The 19,532-nt window shown below is 38.9% G+C and overlaps 1 protein-coding gene across 1 annotated transcript in view; it reads left to right on the forward strand.

Annotated features, from left to right (window-relative positions):
* The window catches only part of SLCO4C1 (solute carrier organic anion transporter family member 4C1), a 62,409-nt gene extending 43,800 nt beyond the window's left edge, over nt 1-18,609 (forward strand). Inside the window, exons 5-13 of the mRNA XM_080678747.1 lie at nt 1,190-1,311; nt 4,365-4,480; nt 5,528-5,672; nt 6,284-6,479; nt 9,846-9,999; nt 13,829-14,019; nt 14,879-14,943; nt 16,360-16,497; nt 18,306-18,609. Of these exons, the coding sequence (XP_080534873.1) occupies nt 1,190-1,311; nt 4,365-4,480; nt 5,528-5,672; nt 6,284-6,479; nt 9,846-9,999; nt 13,829-14,019; nt 14,879-14,943; nt 16,360-16,497; nt 18,306-18,466 (1,288 nt within the window). The 3' untranslated portion in view covers nt 18,467-18,609. The remainder of the gene's footprint in view (nt 1-1,189; nt 1,312-4,364; nt 4,481-5,527; nt 5,673-6,283; nt 6,480-9,845; nt 10,000-13,828; nt 14,020-14,878; nt 14,944-16,359; nt 16,498-18,305) is intronic.
* Nucleotides 18,610-19,532: the final 923 nt, after the last annotated feature.

The raw sequence follows: 19,532 nt of genomic DNA on the forward strand, positions 1-19,532 counted from the left end.
ATTGCATAAGTTTTGTGGGAGTGGAGTATTTTGGGGAAGAGTCTATTATTATAAAATATGAAACCATTATAAAAAATGTAATGAATCATTTTACAAAGACTTATATTTAAAAAAATGCTGTAATTGAAGCACAGTGTATGGGCTTTTAACATAGGTCAGATATGCTGTGAGACGTATTTAATATAGTAGAGAATGAAGACTTAGCCAAAGTTAAAGAATGTTCAGAAATTCTATGTGTACTTTCAATAGTATATTTAGTATTAAATAGTTTAAATTTTTATGTCCTACTTGCCAGTCTGAAATATGTTGCAAACCATTATTCTTATAGCTCTCATTTATGCTTGCTATCTGTTGTCTGATTCATCAGAATGGCTCCTCTTAAAATTTTGGATATTATAAAAATACTAGAGGCCCGGTGCACGAAATTCATGCCCGGGCGGGAGGGGGGTGTCCCTCAGCACAGCCTGCACCTTCTCCAATCTGGGACCCCCTGAGGGATGTCCAACTGCCCGTTTAGGCCCGATCCCAGTAGGATCGGACCTAAACAGGCAGTCGGACATCCCTCTCACAATCCAGGACTGCTGGCTCCCAACTGCTCACCTGCCTGCCTACCTGATTGCCCCTAACTGCATCTGCCTGCCGCCTGATCACCCCCTAACCACTCCCCTGACAGCCTGATTGATGCCTAACTGCTCCCCTGCCAGCCTGATTGCCCCTAACTGCCCTCCCCTGCAGGCCTGGTCACCCCTAACTGCCCTCCCCTGCAGGCCTGGTCCCCCCCAACTGCCCTCCCCTGCCAGCCTGGTCACCCCAACTGCCCTGCAGGCCTGGTCCCCCCCAACTGCACTCCCCTGCTGACTCAGTCACTCCTAACTGCCCTCCCCTGCCAGCCTCATTTCCCCTTACTGCTCTCCCCTGCTGGTCTGGTCCCCCCCACCCAACGACCCTCCCTTGCAGGCCTGGTCCCTCCCAACTGCCCTCCCCTGCTGGCCATCTGTGGCAGCCATCTTGTGTCCACATGGGGGCAGCCATCTTGTGTGTTGGAGTGACAGTCAATTTGCATATTACTCTTTTATTAGATAGGATTACTCTATAAATGTACTTGAATTATAAAGTATATAATTATCATAACTGAGTTTTAATGAACAAAATAGGGTTGACTTTGACCTTTTGTTTTTCTGTCATATAGCACTGATATAACTGAGGATGACCCGCGATGGCTCGGGGCATGGTGGATTGGATTTCTCATGGCTTGTCTCTGTGCTTGGTGTTTAATAATACCTTTTTCTTGCTTTCCAAAACATTTACCAGGTAAAAATAATATCTTTAAGACAAGGAAGTTTTAGTCCAATTCTAGGTCAAGTGTTGCTTTCTATATGATTGGTAAGAACCCTAGAAAATTTATTTGTTTTTTAGAATCTCAGTTTTCTGCCTATGCAAACTTTTGAATAGCTTTCTCTATTTTGGGAAATATTAGGGAGCAATCTTAATATTCATGGTTTCCTTTAATTTTCAATTCATAATCAGCAAAACTATATATATTCACCTATTTACTATATACTTACTAAATTTGTTGCTTATTTGTTATCTGGAATCCTGCTGTATATATCTATATAAGATACAATATCTTTTAAACTATTAGTCTGTATTTAGTTAGTCACTAACTTCAAGAGCCCATCTGCCTTAAATCATTGATGTTTATTATTTGCTGTTGAAAGTACAAGTACTTTTCTTTCAATTATCATCAAAGACATGCTGTAGTATACTCATTTTCACTACAGTCTGTTCAAAAAAGAAAAGATTAATAGAAGAGAATATCTATTTCTTTCTCTCTGATATTTTGCTTCTGTATAATCATGAAGTTCAAATATATATACATATATATGTACACACACACACATATATATCTACACTAATAAAAGAGAAACATGCAAATTGACCATCACTCCGCTACACCAACCAGCCAATTAGGAGCGAGTATGCAAATTAGCCCAACAAAGATGGAGGCGGCCACGGGGCTTGGCCAGTCTGAAAACAGCCCTCAGCTTCTCACCCAGGCTGGCCACACTCCCATGGGGTGGGGGTCCCCGCTGGGGGGCTTGACCAGCCTGCAAACAGCCATCAGCTCCTCACCCAGGCTGGCCAGGGATCCCCACCCTGAAAGGGGTGTGGCCAGCCTAAAAACGGCCCTCAGCCCCTCACCCAGGCTGGCCAGGCTCCCCAGCGGGGCCCCCTACCCTGAAGCGGCTGTGGCCAGCTTGAAAACAGCCCTCAGCCCCTCACCCAGGCTGGCCATGCCCCCACAGTGGGGACCCTCACCCCATGGGGGCGTGGCCGGCCTGCAAACCATCACAGGCCCCTCACCTAGGCCACCCCACACCCCAAGGGAATCCCCACCCTGATCCGGGACACCCTTCAGGGCAAACCAGCTGGCCCCCACCCATGCACCAGGCCTCTGTCTATACTAATAAAAGGGTAATATGCTAATTAGACTGGGAGACCTTCCAGGAGACCTTCCAGATGTTCTTCTGGACAAAGCCATGGTGGTGGGGCTGAGGTAGAGGCGGTTAGAGGCCAAGAGGGGAGGGCAGTTATGGGTGATCAGGCCAGGATGGGATGGCAGTTGTGGGTGATCAGGCTGGTGGGGGGAGGGTCCGTTGGGGGTAAGCAGACCAGCAGGGGGGCCATTTTGGGGTGAGCAGGCTGTCAGTGGGGGTCAGTTGGAGGTGATCAGTGGAGTGGGGGCAGTTTTGAGTGAGCAGGCCAGCAGGGGGCAGTTGGGGGCGAGCAGGCCAGTGGGCAGGGGAGGTGGGGCCGATCAGGCCAATAGGGGGGGCAGTTGGGGGTGAGCACACTGGCCCGGGGGTTAGTTGTGATCAGGCTCGTGGGGGGGCATTTGGGAGCGAGCAGGCTGGCGGCAGGGGGCAGTTGGGGGCGAGCAGGCTGGCAGGCAGAGTGGTTAGGGGCAATCAGGCAGGCATGCAGGTGAGCGGTTAGGAGCCAGCAGTCCCAGATTGTGAGAGGGATGTCCCACTGCCGGTTTAGGCCTGATCCCTGTAAACCGGCAGTAGGACATCCTTCGAGGGGTCTCAGATTGGAGAGGGTGGGGGGTGTCCCTCAGCCCATCCTGTACCCTCTCCAATCTGGGACATCCCTCTCACAATCCGGGACTGCTGGCTCCCAACCACTCGCCTGCCTGCCTGCCTAATTGCCCCCTAACCACTCCCTTGACAGCCTGATTGACACGTAACTGCTCTCCTGCTGGCCCGGTAACCCCCAAATGCCCTCCCCTTCCAGCCTGGTCTCCCTCAACTGCCCTCCCCTGCAGACCTGGTCATCCCCAACTGCCCTCCCCTGCTGGCCATCTTGTGGCGGCCATCTTTGACCACATGGGGGCAGTCATCTTGTGCGAGGGCATGAAGGTCAATTTACATATTACCTCTTTATTATATAGGATATGCATTGTTGTTGGAATATTTCCATAATGCATTGTTGTTTGTTATATATACACGTATGTATTTTTCTCTAGGCTCAGGTATTATTTAAAACAGGATAGAAGATTACCATTTGGAAATGGGCAAAACAAATGTTCACAGAGTAGAAGTAGGTGGAACCATAGCTTTTTTTTAAAAAAGATGTTTTTATTGATTTTTTAGAGAGAGGAAGGGAAAGGGATAGAAAGAAACACTGATGAGAGAGAAACATCAATCAGCTGCCTCCTGTATGCCCCCTACAGGGGATTGAGCCTGCAGCCAGGGGCATGTGCTCTGACCTGGAATTGAACTGGGGACCTCTTGGTTCATGGGTCAGTGCTCAACCAGAGAGCCACACAGGCTGGGCTGATTTTTTTTTCTTCTACCTTGGACAATCCAACTTATGATTCAATATATTAACTGTTTTCTCAGATTTATTCATAGAACCATTATTAAAAATCAAAGGGACCTGGTAATAGCTGTTAAACATTGTTTCATCTGCAAAGTATGTTAGAATTAAAGAGAGTAAAAGAAAAAAAGCCACAAACATACTTTGTTTAATATATAAAAGATGTGAAAGAGAAACATTTGAGCAAAAGAGATATTTTTAAAGAAAGTTTTTTAAATACGGAGAATAGATATGTGATTAGAGGAAGAGTGTCTCTCTCATCTTAAATTTTAGACCAGTTGGAACTTCCTTAGCTAGTTGTAATAATAGTAACTCTTGCCAGAGTGCAGACTTGGATATTTATATAGGTTTTTTTGACAAAAAGAGGTACTGGCTTCTTATGTTATGGAATTTATATACATGTAGAAGTGTGTGTCAATTAAAAAGCATGTTTTAAATGAAGAATGAAGTAATAGAGCAAGTATATTTACTATTTTTTTTAGGTACAGCAAAAGTTCAAGATGGAAAAACTTCCCAGACTCATCAGAGTAATAGTTCGTTAGATCATATAGATGAGAATTTTGGGAAAACTTTTAAAGATTTTCCAGCTGCACTAAAGGTAAAATAATATGGTTCATACACACACCCACCCTCACACATAAATATGTAGATATATGTATACCTTAAATATATACATAAACACATATATAACCATACAAATATTCCCACAATGCATTGTTTGACTATTTCCACAATGCATTCATTGCTGTTTGCTTATTTACTATTATTCTAGCTCTTGTAAAAAACCCTCCAGATTTAATTTTTTTGAGTTCTGAGTAAATGAAAACTATTTCAGAATAGAATGGTTGAAAGAACATGTGTTATCTCATTGGCAATATCAATATTCAATGGTTCCTTATTAGCACAATAACCCATTATTCCATGCCATTTCTTGTGTTTGTGGTGTGCACACGTGTGTGTATGTGTGTGTGTGTGTGTGTGTGTGTGTGTGTGTGTGTATTGTGGTTGGTTTTATGAATTTTTTTGTATTTAATATTCCAGAACTATACTTTGGTTTTCAATATATGGTTAAGTATATTGAATTAATGAATGTCTACACTCCCTTCTGATAGATTGATAACATTCTGAGAAGTCTAGTCATAGACACCTTTTTAAAATGACTTAACTCTCTGCCTATTTAAGATTCTGAACTACTGAGATGTAGACTCGGAACGATACTACAAGTTTGATACTTAAAGACCATTCTCTGTGCTCACTTACTGGACATAGCAATTCAGAACACAATAAAAATGTCAGATAAGGGACAGATTTATTGTATGGAGATTTTATAGTAAGACTGGAGAAGGGTAGGCTTTCCAAGTGGGTTTGTACCTCCTTTTTCTGGTCCCTTGCATATGACAAAGGCACAGTCATCCTACTGATGCATCATTTGTCAATCCTCTCAAGTGCTTCACAGATACATTTTCTCAACATTCTCTAAATAAAGCTACTTAACCCATATTTATACTTTTATGCTGGCAGAAAAAGCTGAAATGTTATGGATAAGTATATGGTTTTTATTAAAAAGTTGCCATTCTGTGCGGTATTTTGCACATTCTGTGCTGTATCATAGTTATTCATTTGGTGAACTGTATTTTTTCTTTAGAATTCCATGAGGAATACTGTCTTTATGTGTTTAGTTATATCAACTTCTTCAGAAGCCTTAGTTACTACTGGATTTGCTGCATTTTTACCTAAATTTATAGAAAACCAATTTGGATTGTCGTCCAGCTTTGCAGCTACCCTTGGAGGTAAAACATTTTCTTTGTCCTAATGTAATCTTAATGTACCAATTTAATTGTCTAATGGAATAGTATATACTTTTGGATAGCTGAGTCCTTGAAATTTAAACTTTATACTGATTTTGATAAGAGTTTCTGATTTTCTGACATCAGTCAATATTTTGTATGAACTTGATAGGTACAGATGCTGTATAGCTATATAGCTAAGGAGACTATATAGTAATATTAATATTTAAAACATTAATTTTGCCAAAACCGGTTTGGCTCAGTGGATAGAGTGTCAGCCTGCAGACTGAAAGGTCCCGGGTTCGATTCCGGTCAAGGGCACGTAACTTGGCTGCGGGCACATCCCGGGTGGGAGGTGTGCAAGAGGCAGCTGATCGATGTTTCTCTCTCATCGATGTTTCTAACTCTCCATCCCTCTTCCTTCCTCTCTGTAAAAAATCAATTAAAAAAAACACATTAATTTTATTAATCTCTTAATATAACGAATCATTTATTCATGTGTCTAAATCACGAGTGCTTTCGTATGTTAAAACCAACTTGCTGTTTGTTTTTGATCTTTTCCAGTTGGTAGGAGTTACTGAGTATATTTGTATGTTTTCTGTCTTTCTCCTTAGGAGCTATTTTAATTCCTGGAGCTGCTCTGGGTCAGATTTTAGGTGGTGTTCTTGTTTCAAAGTTCAAAATGACATGTAAAAACACAATGAAGTTTGCTTTGCTCACATCTTTAATTGCACTTGTGTTGAGCTTTGTATTTGTTTATGCCAGCTGTGAAAATGAGCCATTTGCGGGAGTGTCTGAATCATATAACGGGTAAGTATGTTTCAGTGCTTTTTGATATTAATATCAGAGTAATAAACTATGTGTGTATTTCTAAATATATGATAAAATGATGAGAGATTGGCTTTTTAATGTTTTAACTGAAAGGCTTTTTCTTTTGTAAGAATAGGCACCTTTTATTTTTAGTTTAAATAATTGACATCTTATTAAAAGTTGGGTATTTATTCAGAGAGCAACTATTCTGTACTGAGTACTATGCTCAGGGTTACAATGATTTAATACAGCAGAATCTTTGCCCAGAGGGGATTCACATCATAGGGAGGCTTTCACATTGTATGTTCCCATTAAATTTTTAAAAATGAAGATGCCTCCCTGTGGTGAAAATCTTGTATTAGGTGGGTTGAAAATGGGTTAAGAGAGAAATTAAAATGAAGCTAGTCCTAGGTGATACTAATCATTGCTTTATCTGCTTTAGAAGTTCATGTTTACCTTAGAGGAATAAACGACTTCTTATCCTTCTAATCTGTAAACATGTTTCTACCTATGACTGGTTTAACCGTTCTACTTTTCTTTGCCTTGTTTGTTTCATACTTAAGTCCTAGGCCCTGAGCAGGGGTTCACACAGGAGGTTGCATGGCAGTGTATTTTATATGTTTGAGGCTCTTGAGGGAGATGGTACTCCAGGTCAGGGACTCCATGATTTTGTATGATACGGCATTCAGATAACCTAAGGAGATATACTTTGGAAAAGTTTGCCATTAACAGTTATGACTGGTAGTTGCTGTTCATGTCTGTCATTCTTTTAAAGCCGTGTTTAGCCCTATCTGGTTTGGCTCAGTGGATAGAGCATCGGCCTGCAGACTGAAGGGTCCCGGGTTCGATTCCAGTCAAGGGCATGTACCTTGGTTGCGGGCACATCCCCAGTAGGGGGCGTGCAGGAGGCAGCTGATCGATGTTTCTCTCTCATTGATGTTTCTAACTCTCTATCCCTCTCCCTTCCTCTCTGTCAAAAATCAATAAGATATATTAAAAAAATTAAAAAAAATATATATATATAAAGCTGTGTTTAATTCCGCTCCACTGCATGTGGTCAGCATTTGTTGACTGCTCCCTCTGGCAGAATTTATGGCAAAAATCCATACACTAAAGGAGTTTTCCGTGTAAGAGGAGAGACTGGGAAACAAAACAGCGAATGAACAATGCATTAGGTCAGTGGTCGGCAAACTCATTAGTCAACAGAGCCAAATATCAACAGTACAATGATTGAAATTTCTTTTGAGAGTCAAATTTTTTAAACTTAAACTTCTTCTAACGCCACTTCAAAATAGACTCGCCCAGGCCGTGGTATTTTGTGGGAGAGCCACACTCAAGGGGCCAAAGAGCCGCATGTGGCTCGCGAGCCGCAGTTTGCCGACCACTGCATTAGGTAATGAGAGACATACAAAGGGTATGGAATTCAGAAAGAGAGCTTTTCAGTTTCCTTTGACTAGACTCAGGAAAGGCTTCATGGCATAAGAGAAAAATGGGATGAAATATCCTTTCAGGATGTGAAAAGTTTTGAGAGATGAAGATTTTAGAAGAGGGAAAAGTAGAGGAGATATGTTAAGCCAGTAAATGCTAGAAAGTGAAGGCTAGGTTCAGGGACCTGTTTGAACGGACTCAGTCCTGTGTCTGGAAATAGTAGAAAAATATCTGGGACTATGGAAGTAAGTTGGGTAGACCTGGCTTTCACATCTGTAAATTTCACCCAAACCTGTCCCAAGAAATGACTTTTTTTGTATGTTCCTCTTGGAAGAACAAAACGTTTTGGATAGTGTACCACTAATTTATCACCTTGACAGATGAATGATATAGATGTGAGTCCCTTTGGTATTTTCTACCTTAATCACACTCACCAGACTGTGTATAATTATATGTCCATCTCTTCTCCTAGATTGAAATCTTTGAGGACAACAAATAGCATACTCATCTTTGTATTCCCAATAGCTAGCATGGGGCCCAGCACTTGCTCAATATATATCGGCTGAGTCAGTGAATAAATATGGGATTGGAGAAGTTTCCTTGCTTAGGGTAACCCTTTATATTGCCTCCTATTCAGAGGCAGCTTGAAACAACACTGAGCCTGGGAACAAGGAGTATTATATTTGGCAAAGAAGGAAAAGTAGTAAGTTAATCTCTGTGGGCCTCATTTTTTCCTGTTGATAAAATGAATATGTTGAACACCATGACTTTACTCATCTTTCCAGGTTTAAAAATTTCATTGTATTCCTGGGAAATTTGGCAATGTCTAGGGACATTTCAGTTGTCACAACTAAGGGGATGCTACTGGCATCCAGGATGGATGCTGCAGAACACCCTACAATCTTCAGAATCAGCCCCTCCGCCCTAAAAAAAGGATTTCTCTGCTATCAAATGAGAAACTGTGTTTGCTTACTCTGCCTATTTTTCTTCTCACTGACCGACGTAATATGTAACTACTAGGGACCCAGTGCACGAATTCTTGCACCTTGAAAGGAACTGTGGGCCGCTAGGCTGTGGTGGGCACAGGGGCGGGTCTCGGCCCATCCTCCGCACCCTGCTTGGCCCCTCCTGCTGCAGCCCCTAGTCCCCTGTCTGCCAGCAGCCCCGCTCCCGCTGCCACCGCTCCCACTCGCTGATGGCGCCGGCCCCACTCGCACCCGCCGACAGCGTGGAGTGATTGGGTTGGCGCTGGCAGCAGGTGCAATCATGGCCAGCGCTGGCAGCATATGCGAGCAGCAGCTGCTGCCCAGATCACACTCAGCAGCAGGGGGAGGTGGGGAAGCCCTCAGGGCGATTGGGGCCGGCAGCCGCTGCTTGCATCTGCTGATGGCACCTAGTGATTGGGGCCGGCAGTGGGTGCGAGCGGTGGCTCTGGCATTGGCAGCACGTGTGAGCGGGGCCGGTGCTGGCAGCAGGTGCGAGTGCTGGGTGGGACCGTGGAGTGTGGGAGCAAAGAATTTTCAGTAACCACCAGAGGCTCGCCCCGATGGCAGCGACCGGCGCTCCACCTTGGTCTGGCGCCCCTGCTCACCTGCTCCATCATCCTGCTGCGGCCAACGGCTGCCATATTCTGCGCGTGCCCCCTGGTGGTCAGCATATGTCACAGCAACTGGTTGTTAGGTTGTTTTGCCGTTGGGTCTATTTGCATGTTAGGGTTTTATATAGATAGATTGTTTCAAGTGCTTCTCTCTTCCACAAGAAGTTAAGCTCTATGGGAAAAGGCAGACATTTTTTTTTGACATTTTGTTTATTTAGTAATTAAATATATGCTGAGTGAGTGAATAAATGACTGCATGGAAAAATATAACAATGCTTCTGGACTGTTCATTAAATACTGTAACAGAGATAATTTGCCCGTCTTTCATTTCTTGTTGACAGGACAGGAAACCTGGGAAACTTGACCACTCCTTGTAATGCCAACTGTAACTGCATGCGGTCACATTATTATCCTGTCTGTGGCAGAGATGGAGTCCAATACTTTTCTCCCTGCTTTGCAGGTTGTAAAAGTTCTGTTTCAATGAGACGTTCAGAGGTAACTTGTGTCTGCTACTCACCTTAATGAGGCAATGTATTTGTCTGTGTATGGATGGCCTTCTTGATCCCTCTATGGAGTCGCACAATGCCTGTTCTTTCCTTCTGGGCCCACCTCCTCCATTCAGAAGCCAGGCATAAGGCTTCAGTCACAGGATGAATAAGCTTTAGAGATCTGCTGCACAACATTGTACTGATAGTCAATAATTATGTATCGTACACTGAGGATTAGTTAAGACGGTAGACGGTAGATCTCATGGTAATTGTTCTTACCTTAAACACACACTTGCACATGCAAATGAGCACATGCACACACACACGCACCAAAAAACACACACACTAAACCTGACCACACCAACAGAGAAAGAGCCTTTTAAATCTGAGATGCAATTGTTGTCAAAAAATTAACTTGGCAGTTACATACATCTTTGTAACATTACTTCTATTACAGCAGTAAAGTGTTATTTATCTTTTTGGAATGTTTTATTTCTTTATTTTTTTTACCAACAATACACCTCCCTTGAAGTCAGGGAACTTATCCTATTCTTGCTAAGTACAGTGTACATAGTAGAAACATCATAAATATTTGTTGCTTTTATTTGATACACCATGGATTTATTAGAAAACTAGAGACCTGGTGCACAAAATTCATGCACTGGGGAAGAAGGGGGCCTTAGCCTGGCCTGCGCCCTCTTGCAGTCTGGGGCCCCTTGCCCCTTACCACCTACCTGCTTGCTGCTCCTTACTGCTCGGGTCATTGCTCCTTAGCTAGCGCTGCCGCAGAGGTGGGAGAGGCTCCCACCAACGCCGCTGTGCTCGCCAGCCACGAGCCTGGCTTCTAGCTGAGTGGCACAACCCCTATGAGAGCACACTGACCACCAGGGAGCAGCTCCTGCATTGAGCATCTGCCCCATGGTGGTCAGTACGCGTCATAGTGACCGGTCGTTCTGGTCGTTCCATCATAATGGTCGCTTCGGCTTTTATTATATAGATATTCAAGTCATTATCTCATTCTCAAATAAAAGTTTACTTTAAAGTCTGTATTGGAATGTGTATCATTTTACCTAGATATTTATTTTTAAATGCAAATTGTTTTAATAGAATCCAATAGAATTTTATGGTATTATATATATAATCTAAAGATTTCATCTTAGCTAAATTTAAGAACCTTGGAAACAATAGTCACATTACTATTCTATATATATAAAAGGCTAAGTGACCGAATGTCCTTCCGTCCGACCGACTGACTGGCTGGTACATATGACGTGCATTGGCAATTTAAAAATAAACGTTGACTCGCGCATGCACGATACATATAAAGCTCTTGCTGGCGCCAATCACACACATGTATTTCTGTCTGTCATTGTCAATTGTGAATTTGGTTGACACTTCTATTATAGAGAAAGGGTGAATGGCGATATTAAAATGTTTCTTCTAATTAATTTCCTTTCAATATGCATGAATCTGTGCACTGGGCCACTAGTACTACATAATATGTGTGGCAATAATAGATAATGTGATAACACGAAAAAGATCTGTGGGAAATATATATTATGATATAAAAGGACACAATGAATAAGGTGACAAAAGAACATAATCTTGAATATCTGAAATATGGACTAGTGAAATAGCATTTTTTTTCCTTATAAAAAAATAAATTTAAGATTGCAAGTAAAAGCTGCCTGGCTGGTGTGGCTCAGTGGTTGAGCATTAACATATGAACCAGGTGGTCACAGTTTGATTCTTGGTCTGATTCCTGGTCAGGGCACATGCCAGGATTGCGGGCTTGATCCCCAGTAGGGGGTATGCAGGAGGCAGCTGATCAATGATTCTCTCTATCATCTTTGATGTTCTATCTCTCTCTCCCTCTCCCTTCATCTCTGATATCAATAAAAATATGTTTTAAAAAAAGATTGCAAGAAAAGATCCTATATAATAAAAGGCTAATATGCAAATTGTTCCCTTGACTGGGAGTTTGACCAGGGGCAGGGCCAGCCGGCCAAATGCCCGCAGCTCCTCCTCCCAGCCGGCCCCACCCCAATTAGCCCCTCTACCCCCTCACCTGCTCCACCACCTGCCTGCAGGGCGATTGATTGGGGCCGGGCACCCCGCCCGGCTCCCTTAGGGCCTGGGAGCTGGGCAGCAGCCTCACCCCTTGCCGCCGCTGGTCACTGTCTGTGGGGTGATTGGTGGGGCAGTTGGGCCCCCACTCGCACCTACCTTAGCCTGTCATCGCTCGCTCTCCTGCTCCACCATCCCACTGCAGTTCCACTCCCACCGGGGCAGCAGTGCCTCCACTGCAGCCCGCTGCCATTGCTGCGCAGCTGACACCCACCATGTTCTGCACCGCCCCCTGGTGGTCAGCACACATTATAGTGAGAGGGATAATTTGCATATTAGGCTTTTATTATATAGGATATTCCATGTAAAACAACTCATTTTTTCTTGGGATTTTTTTTCTTACAGAATATTTCAGATAGGCAAATGCACTGATAATAATATAATAAATATTTATACACATTTGTTCACAGAAATATTAGTTTTATATTTAACACCAGTGGCCCAAAATATAAAAACAGATGCTGACTAACTGCAACTATATTTAGGCAAATGTATACTTTTTTATCCAAGAAAGTTGTAAAGTTTCATCACAAACAGGATAAAACTGGAGAAGGACTAAGGGGGAAGGGGGATATCTGTGATACTGACAACAATAATTTTTTTAAAATTATAAAAATATACATTTAAAGAAAGACAAAAAGACTTCTCATTTTTTCTTTTGAAAAATTTAAAAGGTGACATTACTTCATTGTTTGATACATCTGATTGCTGAGTCTCAAATAGTCCATTTTGGGGGTGTCATCTGCATGTTTGGGTGTCCTGAATCAGTACCAGTGGCCATAGAACATTTTAGCACCCAAAAAGGTCTCTGACTTCAGAACAATAAAAGCACCACTTTTTTTTTTTTTTTACTTCTCTGTCTCTGCTGACTTCATTGAGTCCTTTAATGCGTAAAAAGATTTATTGCAGGGATGGAATTGAGATGTAAAAAGGCTTTAAAAAATAATCATGACTAACTTTTAAAATAATCTGATTTTTTTTCATGCAAAAGCAATACTTGTGATTTATTTACATGTTGCCTTTCAACATTTCATATTTTTAATTTATATGTATATGTTATTTACATGTAAAATAGCCTACCAGATAATGTAATCACTTCTAGTTTTTGATACTCATAAATATGTCATCTTAAGAGGGAGACAGTTTGCTTTTGGTAAAACAATTCAACAAGTTCAGAAAAGTATAGTAAAAAGGTTTAATTGAAAGCAGCAATTTCCCCCCCCAACTCTTGTGACACATTAGTTAATTTTACTGAAGCACTTATTTAAATTATAGTGTTTGTTCTTTTAAACTAGTGTAATGGTGAGATTGTCACTACGCATGCTTTATTTGTGTGTCCTAGAATGGAAATGAAGAAAGTGAGCAGGTAAATTATTTGAACAATCATGCTCATTCACAGCAGTGTAGAATGAGTGTGATAACATAATTGTTACATTCTTGTCAATTTGTTTTGTAAATCCTGAGTCAATAATAGGTTAAAAATTGAAGTAATGAACACAAAAGTCAAATAGAGATGATTCTGCTTCATAAATATGGCTGCTTGTTTTCCTTGTTTAATTTCTTAGTGTTAATTACTCTTTCTCAGCATTATTTGTTGTGTATGGATGAAGACTGCGGGAGAGAACCATGTCTAGAGATTACCTAATTTACAATGATAAAACATGTTTTCAAATTAAACACTTTTGATATTTTTATTTCTAATATTCTAGGTATATTACAACTGTTCCTGTATTGAAATGAAAACAGAAATAACACCTCCTGCAGAAAGTTTTGGTTATGAAGCTAAAGCTGGAAAATGTGAAACTCGATGTACAAACTTGCCCCTGTTCCTTGGCATTTTCTTTGCTGCAGTTGTTTTTACCTTTATGGCCGGTACTCCTATAACTGTGTCCATCCTAAGGTATGTATTTTATTTTGAAATTTGCCATCCCTAAGGCAGCATGTTGAATGAAAAAGAAAAAGACTCGGTTTATATTGACCACTGGTTCTAATATGAATTCAGCCCTTACAAGATCATTAGTTTGATGCTTTTAAAAAACCTACTTCATTGAACACCAGATGTATGAGGTTTAAATGAGATCATGTATGTGAAAAGTGTCCTGACAATGTCCACCTGTTACATACTTAGTTAGCTTCTCTGCTTCTTTCCTGAGGCTTCAGTTGTAAGCTGAAATATGTTCAGTTACATTTGAGTATGATGGAAATACAATGCATTCCATGTATCTCAGAATCAAAATGACACGCATTCTACCTTAGACAGTAGGTGCCTTCCTGTGAGCAGCGCTAATAAGAAGCCAGCTGTCATCTGGCTCTTCACAGTGTTGTGTACTTTTTGTTGCTCTTCCTCCTACATCTCGTTGTAAAAATATTTCCTGTCTTCCCTTCCTTAAGCTCATGAGCCTTTCTGTTTCTCTCCTAATAAACTTTGCCCTTTTCACTTTTGGTTCCTTGATACTTACCTTTTCACATACTTCTTGATGAATGGAAGCTTTCGAGACTCTGTCTAAAAAACATTAAAGAGTCTGTTAATATTTCACTACATGGAAATTGGAGTTATTTAGAAAATAGGGACTCTGCTTTTTTAAAATTTGTTTTGAAAAAACTATCTATGTCACCTTTCAACTGCATTTTGTTTTTAAAGACTAGTTGATCTCTTTTCTCTCTCTCTCGTGTCCCAGCACTGTGTCTCATTCATACTGGAGACACGGTGTAATGTACTGTACACCATTTTTGGCCTCATGTGTATTTACTTTCTCCAGGTGTGTCAATCAAAAGCAACGGTCTCTAGCCTTGGGAATACAGTTTATGATGCTTCGATTATTAGGTATGCCATTTTTCTCAATTCATTAGTAACTTGGTTATTTTTGTTCATTAGTGTCATTGATTTATTTAAGGTATGTGCCAAGGAAGTACTTATTTTAAATGCAGTAGAAAACTACATCATTGCTGTTGAAGAAACTACTTTCCAATATTAAAGATATATTATTTGTATATTACATAAGAAAATAATGACTTTACTTTTTACCTACCTGCTTTGTTGGCTATTGTTTCTAATTCAGTTGCAAATACAACCTTAAAGAGTATATCATATTTATTTGAAATGTAATATATGATCAACAATGCATTTCTAATAGAGCATAGTAAGAGACAGTTTTTCCTATTCATATAAAACCCATTACCAACAAATTATGCTAATCTTATCTATAACTACTGTCATGTTTTTTATTCCTGCATTTATCTCTGTTTGGGGCATGATTATGTTTCATCAATAATTAAAAAAATAGTTAAGAATTGATGGAAGAAATAATTTATACTAGAAAATTTTATAAGGTACCAGATGCAGGAAGAATAAGAAAGACAAACATATTATACACATAATATTAAGATCATTTTTAAAAAACTCACCAAAAGTAGGAACATTAGAGGTCACCTGAACCAACTTTCCCATTTTTCAGATGAGTACATGAAGGCCCAGAGAGATTCAGGGATTTGCCTATAGTTACACAACTAATGGTGCAAATGAGAGTAAGAAAACAGTCTCCTGACTCAGTCCAGTGCTCTTCTGACTCTGTCATGCCACAGGTCAGGAAAGAATAGGTTGGATGTGGCTGCAACCTTTGTCTAAGAAGTACCACTTAGAATCATATATTTGATTTGTAACAATTGGAAGCTCTTTAATTATGTGAAAGTTTTGTGCCTTCTGACCTCACATGGAGGAGGGTGTGTGTTCGACATAGCAGTACTAAGCATGTTAGTATTAATAGTGGTGTGTACACATGCATTCTCATGCATCCGCATATATGTCAATATGTGTGTATATGTATACACATGCATATACACACATATAACACGCATAACTGTTTTTAGTACTTACTTTGTGCATCAATAATTTATTTTGATTCCTTAGAAGTATAATAGCTAATTTCAAAAACACTTATTAAATTAGAAAAGCAGTGAATTAAAATATTTACTTAACTAAATGTCAATGCACTATATGCCAGAGATTTTTATTACAATAATTTTAATTGGTTAGACAAATATAATTATGTACAATTATTTTATAATTTTTGCCTATGTTTCTTTATATACATATTACTTGTACATGAACTGATTTATTTGCAAATGGACAGATTAATACCTATTCTTATTTGTATAAAATATATGTATAATCATGGACATAAAAATCTGTAACTATAAACTGTAATCCTTACTTATGTATATTTCACATATAATCCTCTAGGCTCAATACCTGGACCAATTATTTTTGGTGTTACAATAGACAGCACATGTATTCTCTGGGATGTTAATGAATGTGGAATTAAAGGAGCCTGCTGGATTTATGATAACATCAGGATGGCCCGTATGCTTGTGGCTATAAGTAAGTAGTGACTTCTTAATAACTTCAGAGCAAATGGATGATGTCCAGATTAAAAAAAAAAAAAGTTACTGTTACTTACTTCTGATTTGAAATGTTCAGTCCTGAAGCAGAGATCAGGTATCCGCAGGTTACAAAGGCTTTACTCGGAGTCTGTAAGACTCAGTCTATAATAGAAGAACATTATAGATTTCATTACATTGCGTATCATTTAATTTTCTTTTAACAACTTCTCTCAAAGTTTTTTGGGAAGTCTAACAAAAACTGAAGGAGAATTCTAAGACGCTGGAATGTTTTCATCTAGGTACCTGGCCTTTGGAAGGCACATAGAGCTGAGGTAGGGACGTGTCCTTGGCTCTAAGGCATGTTACGAGAATCTTTTCATAAGTTTAGAAGATTAGCCATGATATTTAAGCTCTTTTACCTTTGGCAGGCTGTCTTATAGAGTCTTGGTTAAGCAATAAATGAAAATTAAGATTAAGGAAACAAAGCAATGCATCTAGTTTGTAAGAGTGAGATAAACATTTTAAATCAACCTAAGAAATTAGAACATTTTAAAACAAATTCTAGATAGAAAATATTTACATGGTGTGTTATTTTTATTGCAATTGTGTTTGCAGTTATTTTGGCATTTGTATCAAGACAGCTTATTGCTCTTATATGTGTTTAGCCCCAGAGTATGCTGTCTGAATTTATGATGATAGAGTAATAAAGCATCCACTGCCTAAATAAATACATAAATTACACACACAAAAAAAAGAAGATTAAATATTGATTAGAATAGACAAAATTAATCTCTCTAGTACTTTTACCTGCTAAAAGCATTTTTTATTCCAAATGTCTTCATTTTTACAAATGTAATTGATTATGTTTGTACTCTTTCACCAAAAGATACAGATAACGAATTGTTTCCTTTCCTACTGTGATAAATGTGACTAATTTTATCCCCCAAACATATAGACCTTTAAATTTTTCAAAAACATTGTAACAGTGGTACTTATGTAATTAATCTTCCTATAAACCTAGAAATACTTAAGCTCATTCCTGTTTTCCAAATACACATTTTGAGCAAAATATTAATGATTAACACAAACAAAGTAGCTACACTGCAGAAACTACATTGTAAGGCCATTTAGCTTTTTTGACTGGAACTTAAATGCTTGTGATGTGGCCAGAACTAGTTTCTGTTAATATAGCTGAGCTCAAAATCTGAGTTCTTTGAAAACAAATCAAAGCTTATGAAGTGAATCATGATGTTTCATATTTTTAGTTGATGCTTATAAGTAAATTTGGTTGAGTATTGAATGTGATATATTTTCATAGAGGCTTTCTCCTAAGAACTCCAAAGCTTTTTTATTTTTAGAGTTATTTTCCATTATGAACATGAAAACTCTGCAACTTTATTTCATGTTCAAGGATGTTGTAAGCTGTTTTTCTTTGTCATTAACATTTGATTATAGTTTTTTTATAGATAAAGTATTAATAAAATTAGAAATGGAATATGGAATTACTTTTATACAACACTTATTTTATAAATATGTATAATTATAACCAAGAATAAAATAATTATTGTATGTTTTTATTGTTTAGAAAGAAAATATAGGATAGTTCATTGAAATGTATACATTTTTTTATTGAAGAATATCACTTTTCATCCTAAAGTTTTAAAAATTTAAAACATAGAACTATAATGCCTACCCACTTCTACTTTTTAATGTAATGAATTTCTAGTTGTGAAGAATTTCTTGTTGTGAGAATTGATTTTTGTAATAAAGGCCCAACACATAATTAATTTTTCTTTTTATATTTAGGTGTTACTTGTAAAATTATCACCATTTTCTTCAATGGGCTTGCAGTCTTTTTGTATAATCCGCCATCATTAGACACAGATGTGTCATTTCAAAATTCGAATGCAGTTTTGACTGCTCTTTCGGTGGACTGTGACCTCAACAAAGCAAGAAATGAAGGATGAAAGAGAAAAAGAGGAGAGTGTTTTACAGCTGGAGAATTGGCCTCCATTTGTAAGAATGCACATTGCCATTGCAGCATTATCTACTCAATGTGGACAATCGTTTTAAAAATTGATATTTTATAATTAAATGTGTTTTTTGTGTATTTATGGCATATATATATGGACTCATTTGTTTTATTTTAAAGTAAGAAACAGACCTGTGCCTTCAAAACCCCACCAAAAGCCTCGAAACACACACACACACATACACACACACACACACACACACACACACACACACACTCACACCATTGTCTAGGTATGAAATTCCCAACCAATAAATTAAACCGGAAAAAAATAGCCAATGATTAGTTAAAATTATGGTGTAAAAAATTAATTAAATTTATGAGTGATTTTCAAAAACTGTTATTGACAACCCATGAATTTAGAACCAGCTAAATAATATAATTTGTTTTTAAATTGACATATACTGATCTGTCCTTTATCACAGAAAGGTACCAAACTATTATAACACAGGTTATCTTCTTTGTGTCCCACTACCTGGTGAGTTTAGAAATATCAGCATTGTAGATACATATTTTCACTTTAACTCAGGAAATCTAGGAGGTAATCTGTTGATATTGCTGATTTTTAACATTTACCTCTTAATAGGAATCTATGAAAGTATTATTCAATTACATATCTTCCTGGGAAAAATACTAGCAAATAAAAGTGCCAATTAGACACAAAAGGGTTTCTTTTAAAAAATAATGACTTAGATGCATTTTATTGGTTTTCTTTGAAAAGATTTCTTAATGAACTTTTGATCAATGTTTAGATACTCAGTACTTTAATTTTTATCATTAAAAAAATGATTAGCTAGTACATTTCTTATAGCACCTAAAATAGTGTGTTGCTTATAGTAGGCATGCACTATTATTGTTGATTACAACAAACTCTACTCTGTAACCAATCCATTCATTTGAAAGATAGGCTATTTCTAAGAATAACCAACAGACGCAAAACATTGGGGGGTGAGGGCATGTATGGGAATGGGGTGGGGGGGCAATGGTAAGATATGTACACA

This window comes from Plecotus auritus, assembly GCF_963455305.1.
Source record: "Plecotus auritus genome assembly, chromosome: 7".
Lineage (NCBI taxonomy): Eukaryota > Metazoa > Chordata > Mammalia > Chiroptera > Vespertilionidae > Plecotus > Plecotus auritus.